Source organism: Pyrus communis, chromosome 14 (assembly GCF_963583255.1).
Source record: "Pyrus communis chromosome 14, drPyrComm1.1, whole genome shotgun sequence".
In the NCBI taxonomy this organism is placed as follows: domain Eukaryota; kingdom Viridiplantae; phylum Streptophyta; class Magnoliopsida; order Rosales; family Rosaceae; genus Pyrus; species Pyrus communis.
This window is the reverse complement of record NC_084816.1, coordinates 18,053,797-18,072,780: the sequence shown is the minus strand read 5'-3', so window position 1 is coordinate 18,072,780 and position 18,984 is coordinate 18,053,797. Positions and strand designations below refer to the sequence as shown.

General features: G+C 35.8%; 3 protein-coding genes across 3 annotated transcripts; 1 reads left to right on the top strand and 2 right to left on the bottom strand.

Moving 5' to 3' along the window:
• Positions 1-105: 105 nt before the first annotated feature.
• Positions 106-6,843, bottom strand: LOC137716130 (imidazole glycerol phosphate synthase hisHF, chloroplastic). The gene is made up of 19 exons (XM_068455530.1): positions 6,623-6,843; positions 6,441-6,523; positions 6,159-6,253; positions 5,754-5,857; positions 4,986-5,155; positions 4,746-4,860; positions 4,286-4,341; positions 4,160-4,198; positions 3,689-3,787; positions 3,150-3,212; positions 2,994-3,056; positions 2,778-2,860; positions 2,488-2,596; positions 2,338-2,391; positions 1,825-1,912; positions 1,658-1,695; positions 1,003-1,108; positions 553-719; positions 106-468 (listed from the first exon to the last, which is right to left on the bottom strand). The coding sequence occupies exons 1-19, from the start codon at positions 6,768-6,770 to the stop codon at positions 409-411; spliced, it is 1,740 nt and encodes a 579-aa protein (XP_068311631.1). The 5' UTR covers positions 6,771-6,843; the 3' UTR covers positions 106-408.
• Positions 6,844-8,334: 1,491 nt separating this feature from the next.
• LOC137714761 (uncharacterized) lies at positions 8,335-9,848 on the top strand. Its single transcript, XM_068453893.1, has 2 exons — positions 8,335-8,683; positions 9,403-9,848. Exons 1-2 carry the CDS (start codon positions 8,401-8,403, stop codon positions 9,585-9,587), a joined length of 468 nt encoding a protein of 155 aa, XP_068309994.1. The 5' UTR covers positions 8,335-8,400; the 3' UTR covers positions 9,588-9,848.
• A 4,097-nt stretch (positions 9,849-13,945) lies between these two features.
• Positions 13,946-15,469, bottom strand: LOC137716313 (mitogen-activated protein kinase kinase kinase 18-like). Its single transcript, XM_068455752.1, has one exon. It carries the CDS (start codon positions 15,439-15,441, stop codon positions 14,044-14,046), a length of 1,398 nt encoding a protein of 465 aa, XP_068311853.1. The 5' UTR covers positions 15,442-15,469; the 3' UTR covers positions 13,946-14,043.
• Between the last annotated feature and the right edge of the window lie 3,515 nt (positions 15,470-18,984).

Here is an 18,984-nt window from a genome sequence, read left to right as displayed (position 1 = left end):
GACAGTCTTAACGACTGCGCTCGGGTTCACTTTGCTTCAACCACGCAGAGTGAGTGAGTCTGAGAGGTTGAAGAAGATGATGAGTGGGTTGCGAGTTACCAAATGTGGGACTGCAAATTGGCAGACGAGTAATATGTCACATCATATACTGTAAAATACAGGAATGCAAAAATCTACACACTATAAGTTCTGCCTAAATCCACAAAACATAAGGTTCCCCGTTTAAACAACTCGAAAATTCGTTGGCAGTCTTGATGCCGTAACATGAAGGTACATGCTCGTGTCAAAAAGCTAAAAAGTTTCAGCTTAACAGATTGACAAACTTGACATCTCTCAAAACCTTTTTCTTTCGGCGAAATAGAAAATCAGTCACCTGCATATTTCAAAGCGTTAGGAGCAATGATGCGTTCAGATTCTGACTTCTATGTGTTCGTTTAACAAGTGCTCCTTCACTGACTGAATAGGCACCTGCAAGGATTATAATCAGAGTATTACTAATGATGATCAGCACCTACACGCTAACAAGTCAAATAAAAGGTTCAAAAGCTGTACCTCCTTCCGATGGAAAATACCAGCAGCTAGGGCAGCCGATGCATTTGTTTTCCTGAACACCTCTGAGAAGTGTTCGGCAGAACCAGCACCGCTACTAGCAATCACAGGAATGCTCACAGCATCTGAGATCAGCTTTATTAAATCTATATCAAATCCCTTCTTTTGACCTGAGAGCATCGAAGACTCAACATAAGCATGAAAATCCAACAAAAACAACAAACTAGTTTGAAAATGAAGTAAAAAAAAAAAAATGTAAATGACATCAATGCCTTCCAGAACAAAATAGATAGTTTCAAACATTTGGTTAGTTTAAGAAACTAAAACTTACAGGTGGAAGATAGCATTCATTGTACATAATAACTTTATGTATCCATTTTATAAGGATTATGCTTGAAAAATAAATTAACGTAACAGAAAAAAAGTTTCAAGTAAAGCAATAGTAATCTTTACCATCACAATCAATGCAGTTTAGCAGTATTTCTCCAGCTCCAAGCTCCTCTACTGCTTTTGCAAGCTCATACGCCCCAATTGGTCGGCCTTCTCGGCCACCGCTAACCTGAAGAACAAACAACAGATATTTTCAAGATATAATCTGGAAAATATTGTAAAAGCGGAACCAGCCAAGGCAAGGATCTCTAATTGTTGCATCTGACAACCAAGTTCATACTCTTGTCCTCCCAATTATATATTTTAACATACAATTGAAGCACAGAAATGTCTTACAGCATACCATAACACAAGTTAAATTGGAAAAATGAAACAATTCGATGATGCACAAACAGATATAGCCGTGTGTGCGGTAAGAATAAGATGACGTAGGTTACTCTAAGTTCCTTTCTCCCTTGTGAAGAACTTAAAATTCTACCCGTGACTATCTTAAATCAACAATATATACTCCTAATCATGTCTTTAGAGCCAACAATTGACGCCATACTACGATATTTTAAAGGCGACATGGAGGTTCAGGGCTTTCTTGTTACTATTATTGTCTGGGGACAAATTAAATGAAGCAATTCCATGTAATATGCATGCTTCCAAAATATATCATGTTTTAACTTTGAACAGTAGTACAGAGGTAAAGAAAGCAATGGAAAAGAATACTTACTGTGCACTGGTACCATGCAAATTCTTCTCCATTTGGACCTGAAATTAACAAAAAGTAATTTTCTTTCTTATAACTTTCCTAGAAAATTTGAACACACGATTTTACCCTAATAAACATGAAGATCAATGACATATCCAAGCTGGAGAAACGAGGTTATGCCCCCTTACCTGGGTTTGTTACCCTTGTAGTCTTGAACTCTACATCTTTTGGATTCTTAACGTACACTCTGCGAGGATCAATGCTCACAACCACAGCCTGCATCATATTTTTCATATAAACTCAATATCGTCTAAGCTCAATAAAAGAAACAATGATCAATGCTTTCTGTGAATACTAAGACAATACCAGACATAATTAAAACCATCTAGGTGACCATGACTAATTAGTCAGTCAAAACTACAGAAATTCCTACACCCTCAATAAATTCAGAACACGTAAAAGCAGAAAGAACAGAATGAAAAGAGCTTCTTCATCAACTCTAATTTCCTACTTTATGGTCCTACAAGAACTATAATGAATTCTCGGAGGGTCAAAAGAAATGCTCCAGAAACGGACGCTGGGACAATTTCACCAAAGGAAAATAACAAAATGTGTACTGAGACTTCTTATATGATGTCCAATTGTGTAGATTTACTCAAAAGAATGTTAAGCATGGATGCATCTACTGGACAACAAATTACCTGATTTCCATAAACTCTAGATATCTGCTCTAAGCTACTTTTTCCACTTTTTACCTGAAAATTCAGTTGAAAAACCATCAGAGAGGTATACACAGTGTTATGTGTATACTGTACCAATCTGAATTTGAAACAGCGAAAGTTATTGCATACTCCAGTTCTTAAATATTCTTCTGCAGCATATACTGCATCACTTCCAATAGAAATCTTATCAGCCCCGCATCTGAAATATTCGGAAGCAACTTCCAAACTAGAATAGTGCCTGAAAAATAAAAAATTGAACCTATAATCCATGTCCATACTGATACATTTAATTAGCATATATAATTTGGGTTGAAGCTATAGGATTTGAGTTTCTCCGGTAAAAAACATAAGCAGTAAAGTTGAAACATGCAAGAAACGACAATTATTGGTCCACCAAAATTTTACACCAAAGATTATACCTGCCATTTGCATCTGTAAAATCTCTGATACCACCTCCAACTGTTAATGGTACAAAAACATTTTCTGATGTGTATCTCAATACCTACAAAGCATGAAAGCAAACAAGAATTAGGAAATTAATGAACATGTAACAATCCAGCTTTAAAATCGGAGAACTCTGAATTGTGTCAAAACTGAGATTCAAGTCGAACATTAACTGATTCTCTATCACAAACCTGTAACATGGGCAAGTCACCCAGAGGGAAGTCTCGAAAACCAGTAATATTCAGAAAGCTGACCTGAAAAATTTTAAATTAGGACTTCAGCAGATTACTAGAGCTCTTAGATGATACATAAGCAGTGAAATTTGTTCAAACTTAAAGGAGGCATACCTCATCAGCCCCATCTTTGTAATACTGTCGAGCAAGCTCCACAGGCTTACCAAGTTCTCTCACCTATTAAATTTTTTGATTAGTAGACATAAAAGCAATTTTCATGACATAAAGAAAATAATTTGAATCATATCAAAAAATATGAAAAGATATCAAGTATGATCTTGAATAGTCATGATAGAACAAGAACCCCAATGAATAGAAAAAGTAACCCTTTTCTTTTTAACTAATAACAATATTCCGTCAAAACAAAGATACGCTTTCTTCAGGTAGTGCTGCTAATCCTTTTTAAAGCAGGTCGCATACTCAAAGTGAAAAAAAGGGTATCAACCATGAAACCAGAAGTGCTTGAAACAAGCAAATAATCTACAGTAGTGGGGCTTATTGAACTAGATCTTATATATTTTGGATGTGATAAAATATTATTCACTGATGGCTAATGATTTATAATATCGTTTGTAAGCATGACAAGCATCCAGAAATAAGGTTTAAAAATCACCAAAATCATATAAGGAAAGAGTCAAGAAATGTTGCAATACCTCATTCTCTTTTGTGTGCTCTCTTACATCATATTGGTCGCCTTTGGTTACAACAAGATCTCCCCTGTCATTCGTCCTCACATCAAGACAAGCAATCACCTAAGTAACAGAATTTAGGGACAACCTTCACAGTCAGCATATGACGGAAAATGAGATAAGTCATAATCTGAATCTGACCTATGATATTGTAAGTATTTTTTTTTTTTTTTTTTTTTTTTTTTTTTTTTTTTTTTTTTTTTTTTTGAAGAAGAACCAATTTTTTATTGCAAAGAAACAATAAAAATACACAAGTGGACAAGAAGTCCACAAAGGCACAAACAAAACAAGATAAAAAGCACCATCACCCAGACATTTAGAACTATGATATTGTAAGTTGGACTACAATATTTTAGGTCGGATTAAAATTCAATCCCTTCTCCCTTTTCCTACCACTAAAAAAATAAAACTATAAAATAAGTCAACAGGAATTACCCTCTTAGCCAGTTTCAAAGCCTTCCTTTCAGTGGGCTTCTGTCTTCACAAGAACATCTCAGATTGTTAGATGGTTAAACACAGTCAACATATGGGAAGCATATTTCTCATAAGTGCAAAGGTTACCTTTTCCAGGTTTGTCTTTGGATACAAAAATCTTCTCAATATCGTAAGACCAACATCTAAACATTCACATTCAGGCAAAATTGATATCAATAATAGGCCTTCATATAATGAAAATAAATCAAAATCACTTTTCATGGATGGATAAAGTGAACTGGAACAAAAGTCTATAAAATAGATCTCAGAATGCCAAAATTACACAACAAAGGTCAGAATGATCCACTGCCTAGCCCTTAAACAAAAACTTTACCTCTTCATTCTAGGAAAGAACTCAATGGTCTACCTTAAACAAAAACTGTACCTCTTCATTCTAGGAAAGAACTCAATGGTCTAAAGTCATGTGAGATAAAATCTGCTCCCCCTTTACTAAAAGAAGCGAGGCATGGAACATTCCTACAATCCCTGTACACTTTGGACTACCATTAAATCTACTAACAGACAGGAGAGAGAAATGATATCTTGCCTCCACTCTTTTCTGGATGGAATTGAACTGCATGCACATTTCCCCTTCTAACAGATGCAATAAAATTGTCTCCATAGTTGCAAGTAGACGAAACCCAGTCTTTGTTTTCATCTGACTGAAAATTGGTATAAAACTATGTCAACCCCAGTAAACATACAAGTCAATGTATTCTTAGTGGAAGTATGCAGCAGATACATGAACTTTAAATTATTTTCTGTGAAATAGGAGAATAAGACATACAGGCATGGCTCTGTAAGAATGAACAAAATAGACATGATGGCTTCCAACATCATCCAAAATTAATGAGTCTTTTTCAATCTGCAAAGCATTCCATCCAATGTGTGGAACTCTAAAACCATTTGATGAATCAAAACGGCCAACCACTCCGGGTATCAAGCCAAGACCTTTCACTGAGACATGTATAATATCAGATCAACTATTACTAAATTAAATAAATAATAAAAAAAAAAAGCTATAATAATGTTATGTACATTCAAATTAACATTAATTTGTTTCTAGTATTATCTCCTTAAACCAAGCTGTCTAACTCAATTGTCACTAACAGTAACAACCTGAGGCTTTCATTATCAGGATAACTTCACGAATGGATTGCTGCATCCTCAGTATTTGCTATGTATGCCAGCATGGAAAGGAAACTCCTATAATATGGGAAGAGTGATTTCTCTATACTAGGGGTTTTAGGTACCATTATATATCTGAATTTATTAACAGGACTTTACAATATATAACGCAAGAATACAATACATTGATGTCAAATGCAGTTGTACAACTTACAGCAATTGCAAATCCATTTCTACTAAATATTTTTAAGTTATTCCAAACCCTTTTCAATACGTGATTTAGTGTTCTAATACAGTGTATCTAGCTTATTTACAAATTCAATGCCTTTTAAACCATTCCATCCAAATAACTATAAGTGAATCGTAGATGATGAGTTACAAAATTGGAAAAACAAAGTTGGTGAAAAAGGAGGCATGAAGCACTGACCTGGTCCATTCTCTTCACTGGATTCAAAAAGGAGCTGAAGTCCAAGACAAATGCCTAGAAATGGTCGATCCTTCTCAATATATGAACAGATTGCTTCCGCCATCCTGAAAAACAATAAAGGGCTGAAATTTTCCCACAATCTAAAAGCTAATAAGCTACAAATGACATGAGAAATATTAAATGATTAGTTAGCAAACAAGAAGATTCAGAGCCATTATTTTGAAATTTGTTATTCAAACTAACTACCAATCATTGTCACGATGCTTCTTTGATCATGAGTAACTTAACCACATTCCCCATTCTCCGAATATGCACTTTATCCATTCTTTGCCACTAATCCATTTAAACGGATCAACAAGCAATTGATCGTTATAGAATCCAACATAAGATAAAAGAAACACATACCCGTTCTTATTCAGCACATCCATGGCGGCAGCAAAAGCCCCCACGCCAGGAAATACTAGGCGTTCAGCATTCAGAATGTCTTCCGGTGTTTGGACCTACATTTCGAACTTCTCTTAAAATACAACTCATCTATTTACCATCCTTTACACCAACCGATTTTCGTCATCTTTCTTTTCTATTCCAAATTTCTAACAAAATCTATAACATACAACACTACAAAGAAATTGGTTACAAGGGCATAACTTTGATAGATAATTGACCAAAAAGGAAAAGAAAATTTACATCTTTGACGTCGAAGCCTAGGTGGCGAATGGCATTCCTCACACTGCGAACATTGCCCGCGCCGTAGTCGAGCAGAGTCACCACTGATTCATTATTCAAACAAACTAAATTATTATTAAAATAATAAATAATAAAAAAAAAACTCAAATTTAACAGAGAGAGAGGGAGGGAGAGGAGAGTACCGGAATCTGCGGCGGAGGAGGCACGGACGGAGAAGCTTCTGGGACGTCTGAAATTGAGGTGAGTTTTGGGAAGAAACAGAAGGGAGGAAGCGGAGGATGAGCGAAAAGGTAGGGTTTTGGAGGAAGAGGCGAATGGCGGCGCCTCCATTGCAGGCTCTGAAGATGTAGTCTTCCCCTGGCTCAGACTCGGACTCTGATGAAAGGCCAAACTAGAGTTGGAAGTCTACTTACCTAATGCTATTTGCTTCTCGCTCGTTGTTTGTCGCATGTGTCTTAAACCACCGCAGCGCACCGTTTTGAAGAATTTACTATTATTATTATTATTATTTGGTTGTGAAAAATTATTATTTTTTTTTTAAAAAAAATTATATAAATTATACACTAATAGAATCTGATTGTCAACTTCAAATAAAAAAATATTATATTATACCCTTTTGTACGTAACTGAAAGACCATATTAGAAAAAAATAAAAAAGAAGACAATATTAGAAAAGAAAAAAAGGTGGGCATTAAAAAAAATTTTGCACAAACAAGTTTTTCTTTTCTTTTTCCGAACCACATAGTTATGTCACTCTACTAGTACTTTAAGGGTGCATTTGTTTGCTCCATTAGCTCTCACTAAACTAGAGTAGGTGTAAGTGTAGTCTAGTATTTGTTACACTTCAAGAGTAATTTTAATGAAACTCACATTGACTAAACACTTCGCTAGAGGGTCTTAGTAAGATCCCCTGAAATCAAGTGGACTACTAAGATCAACTTCTCAGCTTCGCCCCTCCCATCTGCTTCTTCCTAGCTTCCCACAACCATTTTAAATAGGGTGACAACGGACCTGCATCGCTTCACCAGGCAACTTCTGGATTCAATTGTCACCACCAAAACGACAAATCCCACAAGTCCATTTATTAAATCCCCTCCGATTCGATCTCTACTTCTCCGATTTGTTATCGGTATTTTGGTCTTTCCCTAAAAACTCCTCGATCTGTTCCCAAGGAATAATCAACCAGTAGTGCGCTTGCACGTGGGCCCCAGACGTTAATTTCTTGTCGAAGACGCGTGTCCCCTCCTACATGTTTTCCACGCACCTGGCGCCAAAAAAAAAAATATCCATCATGGCTGTCGATTCGAGCATGGGGGAGAAGTCGGGCTCCGTTGGAGCCCAGTGAATTGGTATGGGTTGGAGGGGGAGGGGAAATGGATTTAATCGCCTATAGCCTAAAGGATTGGATTGGGCTGAAGTTGCTCTAAATTTGGCATAACAATTTCAGAGATATAAGGACAAACAATAAAAATAAGATGACATCACCAAAATTTGAAAGTTTTCCTTCTTTACTATAAGCAAAATTAACACAGTGCTATATTAATGAATTGAGATGCAATAATTTGAAAAGAAAGACCTTATGTATCAGAGCAATCCATAAGTTTATCACTTTTACATGAAATCTCAGCTATTCTCTATGACTTGAAAGAATCTTTTGAAAAAAAACTCTCAATTCCTGAACAACAAGATATCTGATATCCCTAAGAGACATAGATACCAAGTGTGTCCTTTGGGGACATGATGAAATAATTCTATCCCTGCCTCATGTAATCATGGAAAGTATAATTCCTTGATTCAACTATAAGTTTGAAGAATCATATCACACAGGACAACTACAAAACGAACCCTAAACAATAATTACACCATTGTGTTTTTTCCACATCCTTCAGATAAAGCCACTTTCATGTTAGCAAAATCATTGAAAAATAAAATTAACTTTGTTGATAATTAACCAGAAGCAATGATTCAAATTTTGTTTACACTTGTGTTGGCTGAAATGGCATTGATTCTGAGCCTTTTGTTCAGAACCCCTCTGAGGAAGTTGGTGATCGTGGGGTTAGATCGATCGAAGCAAGGACGGGGGCCATTGGTGGCGAAGAGCGTGGGAGGAACCATTCTCGTCTTCTTTAGCTCCACCATATATAGTGTATTCAGTGTTCAAAAAAGTTTATCAGAGGCAGGCTTTGTCAATCCGACAGATGAGGTTCTTATGGCACATCGTCTCCTGGAAGCATCTCTCATAGGTGAGCTATATCATCCATTATAGTAACCCTTTTCCTTAAAATTTACTTGGGAAAAAACTATATCCGTAACCTTGTCAGGGTAAAGTTGGAGTTTTTAATTTTGATGACTGGATGTATCTAATTTTGGCCGATGAATGAAAATCCTTTTCAGTTGGCAATCCTGTAACCAATCTCATGTCATGTTAAGTCTTATAAAACAAAACTCTCCGAAGCAGGAAAAAGTTAGTCGGAAGTGAAAGAAGCTGAGGTTTTTTTTTTTTTTTTTTTTTTGTCAAACGATAGATTTTATTAGATTAGATGTTAGATTAGCCACCGACAGGGTTTGAACCCACGACGTCATATAAGGGCTCAACTCCTTTCGACCACTATGGTAAACGGCCACTTGCCAATAAATTTAAAAAAAAAAAAAAAAAAAAACTCAGGTTTCATGCACCCTAAAATCAATGGGTGGAGTCATCCAACTCTTTATAAAACTTGAGATTTTTGAACTTTCCAACATGGGACAATTCTTCACACACTCACAAGAAGTACCATATCGCCTTCTGTTGCAATTGAAAAATACAGATTGTCTTATTTATAAGTTGTGTTAGGGTTTTGTAGCAAGGTAACGAATACAACTCGATCAATGCCAAGCTTTTGTTCATAATTTATATGTTTTCAATTAGCTAGTTGTAATTATGCCATTTTTCTCTAATTAACCTGGAATGTTAATTACACAGGGTTTTCCCTATTCCTGGCAATGATTATAGATAGACTACACTACTATATCAAAGAGCTCCATCTGCTACGAGGACTCGTCGAAGAAGAGAAGAATCTGAAAAAGGATTATGAGCACAGGAAATCTACTGCTCCTGCAGAAGTGAAGAAGGCAACACAAATGATCGATTACGCAGCTAAAAGCTGAATTCCGAAGAAGAATAACCATATGAGCAAGCAGAAGCTCCCAATAATGCATCAATTAATATAATTAGTTCACGTTAATATATCGTAGAATTGCTAAAACCACAGTTTCTCATTAATCCCCTAAGAATAATTCAAATCAACATATAGGTTGATCATTGAAATAATGCATATATAGCTTGCAAAATTTTAGATTTCTTCATAGAATAAATGGATTACTGTGGTCTCCTGTAAAAATCATACAAACCTACAAATTGTAATTTCTTTTTATTGAATGTGATAAACTGGAAGCATGCGTGAGTTGGGTTAGAAATTTAATATATGGGATTTGGTTATTTTTTTATATACAAATGATATTCGACTTTAAATAACTTAAACTGCGTAGAGGGAGATTCTAACTCGATTGTATAAGAGTGAGTGAAACACATCCACTCTAACCAATATCATTCATATCGCACTACTACAAAACCATTTATTAGTGTCGCTATGATAATCGATAAGAAACGTATATTACTGTCGAATATTAAGTAAAATCCGACAGAAAATGGATGTAGTGGTGGATATAATAAGCGACAAAATTGCCAACGTTAGGAAATGAATTTTTCGACAGAAAATACTCTAAAATCGACAAAAATTGTGGCGGATATAACCGACAGAAAATACTCTAAAACCGACAGAATTTGTGTCAGATATAACCGACAGAGAATTTATTAATAATGAATAAATAAGAGCATTATCTGTCGGATAAAACCGACAAAAAATATATTAATAATAAAAAAAATATAAACCACTTTCTGAATCATTTCTTTCCCACAAAACTAGATCCAAAATCATTAGCATGTGCCAAAGGATAGAATGCTTGTTGTTGAGGTTGTTAGGGTTGAAAACCAGAAAGTTATGTTGAATTATTTGAACCAAGAGGAACACGACTTCTTCCACCAGTTGATGAGTCAATACCAGCAGAATTAGAACTTGTCCTGCACCAGTTTGATTATGAGAATCCAAGGAAGAACTTGCAGACCCTTGCATATATAGTGCAGAAAAACTCGTATTCTCCACTTCAAGATTAACAAGAAAACTAGTATTCTCCACTTACAAATTCTAACTGTAATCAATCTATGGCCATCAACCTTCACAACTTCAATCAAGATTCACAGATTTGGCAATTGGTGTTCAAACAATGGCATCTGACCTCTATCACATTGGCAATTTGGCCTTTAATTGTTTCAATACTATTGATTAACTTTCATAGTAACATATATGTATACTGAAAATCTCATATCTTTAACAAGAAATAGCTCAAGAAATCAAGAATCAAAGATAATATGTTGCAAGGTTTCGAACATAGAGCCTGAGATTTTACTAGATTCAACCTTATCAGCATACACCATCATAACCATCAGAGCAGCGGAAATAGATGAGAGAGCAACACATACCGCAATGAACATGATGAACACAACTAAGAATGCAACCCAGATGAAACCCCAGATGAAAATTCCAACAAAAAGCTCCCCCAAAAGAAAAATCAACCAAAAGATTCAGTAAATGAAGAATCGATGGCTATCGATAACATATTAACAAAACTGAAGAATTACCGTTGGTGAACACTATGAACTCATAGAGAAAGATTGAGAGAAAGGTTTAGAGAGACAAAGAGAGAGTGTGTCACATCCTGCCTTCCCTCGCAGTGATATTGTCCGCTTTAGCATTCCCTGCCCTGGACTAGGTCGCAGACAGCAGGGCTACCGCACGGTTTTGTCTTTGCAAGCCGCAGCTCCAAAAGGCCTCACTGAAAGGTACATGCAGGCATGGACATATAAGGCCCAAAGACCACGCCCTCACGGGCGATGTGGGATACTACAGAGTGAAATAAGATAGAGAAAATGTAAAAAACTGAAATGATTTCATTGAAGGAAGGGGGAAGGGAAAAGGCACCGGCGCAAGGAAGAGATGGACGGGTTTTATTTTGGAAAATTTTCATTATTGTCGGTTTTAACCGACAGTAACATTTTTTTAAAATAAAAACCGACATAAAATTTTCATTACTGTTAGTTATAACCGACAAGAAAAAATGGCGGCAAAATACCCCCCAAAGTTCCCTCCCAAAATTTTGTTACGATTTTAAATTCCCCCCCTAAAAATATATTTAAACCATGTGTTTATTTATTTATTTTTTTTAATCAATATAATATTTTAAAATAATAAAATGGTCAATTTCTGTCGGTTATAACTATCAGAATACTAAAATAATAACCGTCAGAAACTAAAATAATAAAATAGTCAATTTCTGTCGGTTATAACTGCCACCATTAACTTAAAAACCGCCGGAATATGTTAAAAATATTTATATACAAAAAAGAATTCAAAAATATTGGCGGATATAACCGACAGAATTTCATTGTTATTCAACACTAACTGAATGATGTGTCGGATATCTTTTATTCGACATAATAACTTATTAAGCCAACACATAAAGCTAATATTGTAGTAGTGTTGGTAGAGTTCGTCGGCTTATTGTCTACTAAGAAACCCGACCCTAATTGCTAAAATCCAAAACACAAACCTTAATACAAAGTGTTGTGAGAAGTCAAGTAAGTTTCAATAATCTGACTTTTATTTCCCTATTCAAACCCTAAAAAGAACATAATTAAGTTAGGGAGTAAAATGGGCTCAGGAGATCTCACGTATAGGCTATAAACTTTGGTAGGTGTAAAGAATGAAGATGCAAAACCTATAAATAAGACTAATTTTATGTCTACAATTCAACGAGATATAATAATTTTGTCATCCGGATAAGAGACTTACTATCGAGTTATTCAGTATAATTGAATCCTAATCATCAAATGAGCCACATACTTACATACAAGTACGAGTGAAAACCAATATTAGGTCAAATAACAAAATATCTTCTCTTTCGATGGGGTGTTCAAATAGATGGTGCCGACCTGAAAGCATTGCCTTTGAGTAGATATTTGACACTTCACAATTACGTATGGATGATCGCATAGTTTTTTTGTTTGTCAAAAGCCTTTCTCTAGGTCTTTCGAGTTTTGAGTTGACCTTTCAATACCCCATAGAGAAAACGAAGGGACAAAGTGAACAGCCAACGTGTTTGACTCTTCGAGAAGTCTATTTTCATCATGGGATTGGATGGATCGGTTAACAATTTGACGTTTTAAAATTAGTTGACTTTGTTTAAAGTCTCTCTTCTTTTATACTCTATGCCTAGTTGTGGTGCCATGGACCACATTCGCTTCACTTGTTCCACTAGATGCTAATTGCCAAAGGTTAGGTAGTACCTACTTAATAAGACGAATGAATGGTATGTTAAATGGCATGATAATAATATCTAATTTGCTAAATACAAACCGAGTGTAGTGTGACCCAATATATATGAATGATAACGCATATCGTGATTGACTTTGGACATGTCACTACATATAATGAAATTTTTATTCTCAATAGGATTTTTTTTTTTAGTGAAAAGAACGAGGATTTCCAAGTTTCATTCTCAAAATGTATTCATTTTTTTATGTTGCTAGCTCTGTCAATAATTTGACATATGTCACAATTGTGAATATTTAAAGTTGGTAGTTAAGAGCAAAATTAAATTATAAAAGCTGATGGAAAAAGTCGGTAGTTGTGAGTAAGTGAGAGAGAGAGAGAGAGAGAGAGTTTGTGGATGTATTATTTATTTGCCAAATTAATGAGCACCTCCCCAAAAGAAACTAAACTTTGAATTTGAATATTATTGGCCTACATAGCAATGATAGAGAATAGGTAGTGGGAACAAACTTGTTGACTCCTCTCAATGGCCTAACAAAAGTCTCTCTTCTCTCAATGGCCTAACAAAAGTCTCTCTTGTTCACACAGGAAGCTTCATCAACCTCATTAAATTTGACTTCTGTGTCAAGTCTAAATATGAGACTTGAATAATCTCCTCTAGCATGCAAGAGCGAGTTTTACAACGTTAGTGTATTCGTACTATGAAAGTCCTCTTTTTAACAGCCCGTTTGAAGCCGGCCGCTGTTGCAGTGGCAATCTTTATGAGATTAATGATTGGGATAAATTTAAAAAATTAAAAAGAAACAAAAAAAATTAAAAGAACAAGCTGGCCTTGTTTCTCCTTCTGGCTTACACGAGACAGCTCCTCTTGGTTTGTGTAAGAGACGGCATAAGAGGCCAAAAGGGGTGAATATACACATGCAGATCCATATTATGTGTATACTTAACTAACCTTGGGATTATATATGATTAGAGTGGCAATTACTCAGTAATCACGGTTTAGTACCCTAACTACGGTCCCTAAGTAGAGGGAGCTAATATTAAATCGTATTTATATTAAATGGTTTCATTGCTAATCATATCGAAGCCTTTTGTATAATACCACACTTTGTAGCAATTAAGTTAGAAACAATATCAATGCAGATTAGTGGTAGATCGCTCAATCACTTCTGCACCTATGACAATTTGAGTTTGAGACCTCTTCTCGTATTGGGAGTAGCAGTATCACTAAACGAGTAGCTTGTCAGTGATTGACTTGTCAATGTCGTAGGCTTGTAGCCCTTAAAACTACTAAAACTAAAACTAAATAGACGCAAATGATAACAGTGGGAGTGAATAAAATCAAAATTCTGATGATCTGATTCAATTTCAAGATTGTTTGATACAAAAGAATCTTCTGTCGCACTATTACTAATCATAAATTCAAAATCTAAATCCTCATCACAGTTTATACTCTCAATCTCTTCAAGAACAATTGAAGCCACAGCTGAAGAATTTGCAGCAAACACTTCTTCATCTGAGACGACATTGTTGTTTGAAACCACAAAGTTTTCGATTTCTTCATCGCTGTTGCTTCTAACAGTGCACCAATTTTCATCAAATTCCCAGTTGGGTACATTCGAAAATGTCGAAAACTCAATCAGTTTCTTGATCCTTTCTGTTGGGGAATTCAAACAAACACCTTCAACAGATAGCAATTCCATTGGACTTTCAGACGCTTCAAAAGAATCCCAAAGGCCTTGATCCAACACACTAATTGGAGACCCCATTACTTGCTCTGTATTAAACTTGGACCCCGAATGCTGTTCAAGAAATGGATGCTCAAGGAGCTGCTTAGCTGTCCACCTCTCTCTTGGATCCTTCATCAAACACTTGGTTAAGAAATCCTTACCCTTGCTTGAAAGCTGGCTTGGACTCTCCGGTAGCTCACCGGAGAATCCAATCCTGTAGAGAGCTGAAACCGGATCATTAATCTCCAGCCAAGGCCCGCTACCGGTTGCCATTTCAATAATCGTGCACCCAAGAGCCCATATGTCAGCCTCAAACCCCTGCTCTTCGCCGCGGGCAACCTCCGGCGCCATAAACACCGGCGTACCCGAAATAGTAGTACTTGCCTCAACCCCTTGTACCAATTTAGCGCAACCCAAATCGGCAATTTTGGCGGTCTCTCCGGTCACCAAAATGTTTTGGCTCTTGATGTCACAGTGTACCAATTTATTGACATGCAAATACTCCAATCCTTGCACAATCTGATGCGTGTACAATTGAATGACGGCCTCCTCTAGCCGCCCTCCCCGTCTCCTAATCGCGTCGAAAAGCGTGCCGCCGGGTACGTACTCCATGCAGAGGTTGTACATAGGCTTGTTGTTTTCCATGCTGACATTATACCCCAAGTACTTGACTATATGGGGGGAACTAAGCTTGGACAAAAAAAATTGCTCCTTCTGCAAAAGAGCCGAGCTGGAGAGCTCGGCCGACTTTACAGCGAATCGTTCGCCATCGGAGCTGGCGGCAAGGGAGACTGTGGCGGTGGAGCCGCGGCCGACGGTCGGTCCACGGGTCCAGTGCTCCATGGCAAAAGAGATTGGTAGGGTTTTTGAAATGCTTGCCTAAATGGCTAAATGCACATTTTTATACGTGACATTGGCCCTTGGGGGATCCACAGAGTAAAATCCACCTAATTAACTGTTACAGATTTTTGTAATGGATCCACGTGGCAAAAGGAGAGGGGGTGTTTTAACAGGGCCGTCTTGGAGCGCAGTTACTTAGGGTTGTAATAAAGCCACCCACATGGCGACACATGAAGCCACATGCCAAGATTGCGGGATTAAGAGGAGATTATGGAGGGAGGAGAAGCGAATATGCTTTTGCTTTTGCTTATTGCGTTTGGACAAGTCAGAATTCTTTTTTTTTGCGGCGCCAAAAAGCACTTACCAAATATCTGGATGCATTGTCTTTTTCTTTCAACGCGGTTTTTGAATATTTTTCTTTTTGTGAATGAGTTCTCACTCCTGCCTCCGGAATCAAAGTAAAATGGATTAATGAGATAACGTTGTTTAGGTTTGTGATTAGGTTAATCGAATCTACGAGTTTTGTCCCGTTGTCCATGCACGTGAAGAATTCTTAATTGGTGTCAAGTTTACCACGAAATTCATATCAATTACTTACCTTATATTTATTTACGTGCATGACTGATGTTAAAGTTAAATAGACTAAAAGTGTTCAATTGCAGTAACAGTGAGAAATATGTAAGTTGACGACCTCATGAGAAAGTGTATTCTTAAATGGTGGCTTGTTCTTAATTTTTGTTATTAAAGTTCAACGCTAATAGATTTCCCTTTGGAGGTTTTGGAGACTTGAGAGTGAAACCAGCACCATACTTCAGAGTGTGAAATCTCTTGTTCATAGTCTAGGTACATTAATATGAATCCTCAACTGAATTATAAATTTTTAATCCGAACAACTCGTAGCTCAAGCAGCATTTGCTTATGCATTTGAAATCTTGTATTTCATTATAGAAAATGTTAACACCGTTTTAGTTTTACCTTCTCAACTCATATTCTCATCTTGCAATGTTTCTTAATTATTGAAACTGTCTACTTTCTTGATCACTTCTTAAAGATCATTTATGCTAAAAATATCAAAAAAATCAGAAATTGTTTAACCGTTGGACTAATCAAATTTCAATGTTGGATGATTCCATCCTCCTCCTAATTATTCTTGGTGCAACAAAGTGGCATAAATTGGTATCACATCGCGAAGAACGGAAATCAAAGAATTGATCCGTTCTGTCGGTGCATAGACAAGACTGAGGGCCAAAGCATTGAAACCTTATCTGCTTTACAGCTATGGCAGACAGAGAGAGAGAGAGAGCCACATTACCAAACTGTCTTCCCAACTTTACCTGTCTTCTTTTGACCTTTTTTCTGTACCAGTCAGCTTGTGAAGAAAGGGACCAACCGCCCAAACCCACATTGGATATCTCTGGCTTTTTTGCTCATTTGAATCTTGACTACACCTCGATGTTAGGCAAAATTAACGTACATGCTTTAAGCTGCATTCACAATACATCGATGACTTATATTGTTGAATTTAATGGTTGAATGTGCATTGAAGAATCAATGAAATTTAATAGGTACATCCCTATTCCTTCAAAATTCACATTTAATATGCACCTTCACATGCCACTTAATACTACAGTTTAATGATATTCCTCTTCGTGTGTAAGTGAGAGGTCTTAGGTTCAATTCTCGCCAAATGTGAATTTGAACCACTCTATTATTAGGCCATTGTGAGGCTAAGCCACCTCCTTTCCTTTTAATATAAATAATATCATTTGTTAAAAAAAATATGCACCTTCACATCACAAAAAATTCCTCATAAGCTCTAACTCTATAATTCAACATATCAATCACGTCTCATTTTTTGAAAATTCTGAACTACAGCAATGACATACATTGTTGAATTTAACGACTGAATATGTGCTAAAAATTTTAAATAACAAGTGCATCCAAACTTCTAAACTGCAATATACCGGACGCTGATGTATAGTAGAAAGAGCCTCATTCTTTTAAATCAATCCAAATTAAAGTTGCTTTTACATGATCAACTATATAATAAGAGAGTGCATCTTTGTCACATATTTGCGTGGTCTGGAAGCAACCAAATATTCACTACTTTAGCAATGACGTCTGCTAGATAGCTGTATGAACAAAGGTTACCATGTGATGATGTCACATTTACAACTACAAATGAAATGAATGCTCTGAGGCTTTGGCCTTGTTGTATTGCCTTCACTACATACTCCTCGAAATTCAGACATCCCATGTGAAATTCTACTCCCATTCAATCTCCATTCGAATTTTAGTCACATTCGCAACCCATAGATTATAATGAACTATTCCCATTTTTTTAGCAAGAAATGTGAATTTCTTGAGAAGCTCATATCGTGATGTATTTCAATAATTAATATTAGACATAGTGTGTCTGGAACCTGCATATGAGATAAAACGATCCAAATTGCAGTTAGAAGTCCCCTTAATTAAACTACATTACAAAATGGACTCCACAAGCGATCTTGTCTCTTAGAGCACTTCCACCTCTAGAGAGTCCGTAGGCAATAGGCACTTCAATCCCCTAAGTGAACAATAACTGCCTTTAGTGAACAGTAACTAGCCAAGTGTGTCTAGACCCCTAAGACCTACTCCAACCCTTGGAGTAAAACTCAAATTTTAGGTTCTAAACTTACCCCAACTTGATCCAATCCTTGGGGCAAATTTGGCCTAGAATTCCCCCCTGGGTTAGTGGGGCTGGCCCACCATATATGTATATTTTTTTTTTTAGTTTTATATTTATAAATTCATTGAATCCAACGGTTAAGATTTAATTTTATCAAATTCAACGGTAAAAAAAAAAAAAAAAAAAAAAATTTAACGTTCCAAATTTAAATCCAATAGCTAAAGTAATTTTATATATATAAAAAATTATGTGTTTCATATTCTTTTGTAGTGTTCCATGAGTTTCATGATGTCGGTTTAGTGATTTTTCAATAGTTAGCGGAATCTAAATATTTTAGGTTAAAATGTTCATAAAATTAAATTATGATAGTCTACATAATTTTTTTTTTTAAAGTTACTTTAAGAAAAAAAAGTATCCTAAATTTATTATTTAACAATATCGGGCAAAAAATTTAACCCATAAGGGTTGGAGGAAAAAAAATATTTCTGAGTTAAAACCTAAATTTTTTAAGTTAAAAATTTTAGGTTTTAGCCTAAGAGTTAAAGATGGTCTAAGCTGAATAGCCCAGGCTATTTGTATTAAATTATAATTTATAAAATAATAAAAGATAAATTTATTTTTAATTTTGGATAATAATATAAGATTGGTTGAAAGTATTTGAAAATATTTGAGATGTAGAATAAGGTGGAAGAACATGGTTAGGTATTTATAGCAAAAAAAATTAAAAATTAAAAATTATTTATATATTTTGTATTTTTAATTCATTTTTATAATTTTTGTCTTTTTAATTAATTTTTTACAATTTTTTAATTGTGACGTATGATTGGACTAGTCGATTTTGGCCTAGATGGGCAACCGGGGTCACCTGTAGCCCAATG

Excerpts from the sequence above, each read along its gene's own strand:
- LOC137716130 (XM_068455530.1), bottom strand. The coding sequence starts at position 6,770 with ATGGAGGCGCCGCCATTCGCCTCTTCCTCCAAAACCCTACCTTTTCGC. Across the intron at positions 6,254-6,440 it reads TAGGCTTCGACGTCAAAGAT|GTCCAAACACCGGAAGACAT; the intron begins GTAAATTTTCTT and ends TTCGAAATGTAG. Across the intron at positions 1,913-2,337 it reads CTAGAGTTTATGGAAATCAG|GCTGTGGTTGTGAGCATTGA; the intron begins GTAATTTGTTGT and ends AATATGATGCAG.
- LOC137714761 (XM_068453893.1), top strand. The coding sequence starts at position 8,401 with ATGATTCAAATTTTGTTTACACTTGTGTTGGCTGAAATGGCATTGATT. Across the intron at positions 8,684-9,402 it reads CCTGGAAGCATCTCTCATAG|GGTTTTCCCTATTCCTGGCA; the intron begins GTGAGCTATATC and ends TTAATTACACAG.
- LOC137716313 (XM_068455752.1), bottom strand. The coding sequence starts at position 15,441 with ATGGAGCACTGGACCCGTGGACCGACCGTCGGCCGCGGCTCCACCGCC.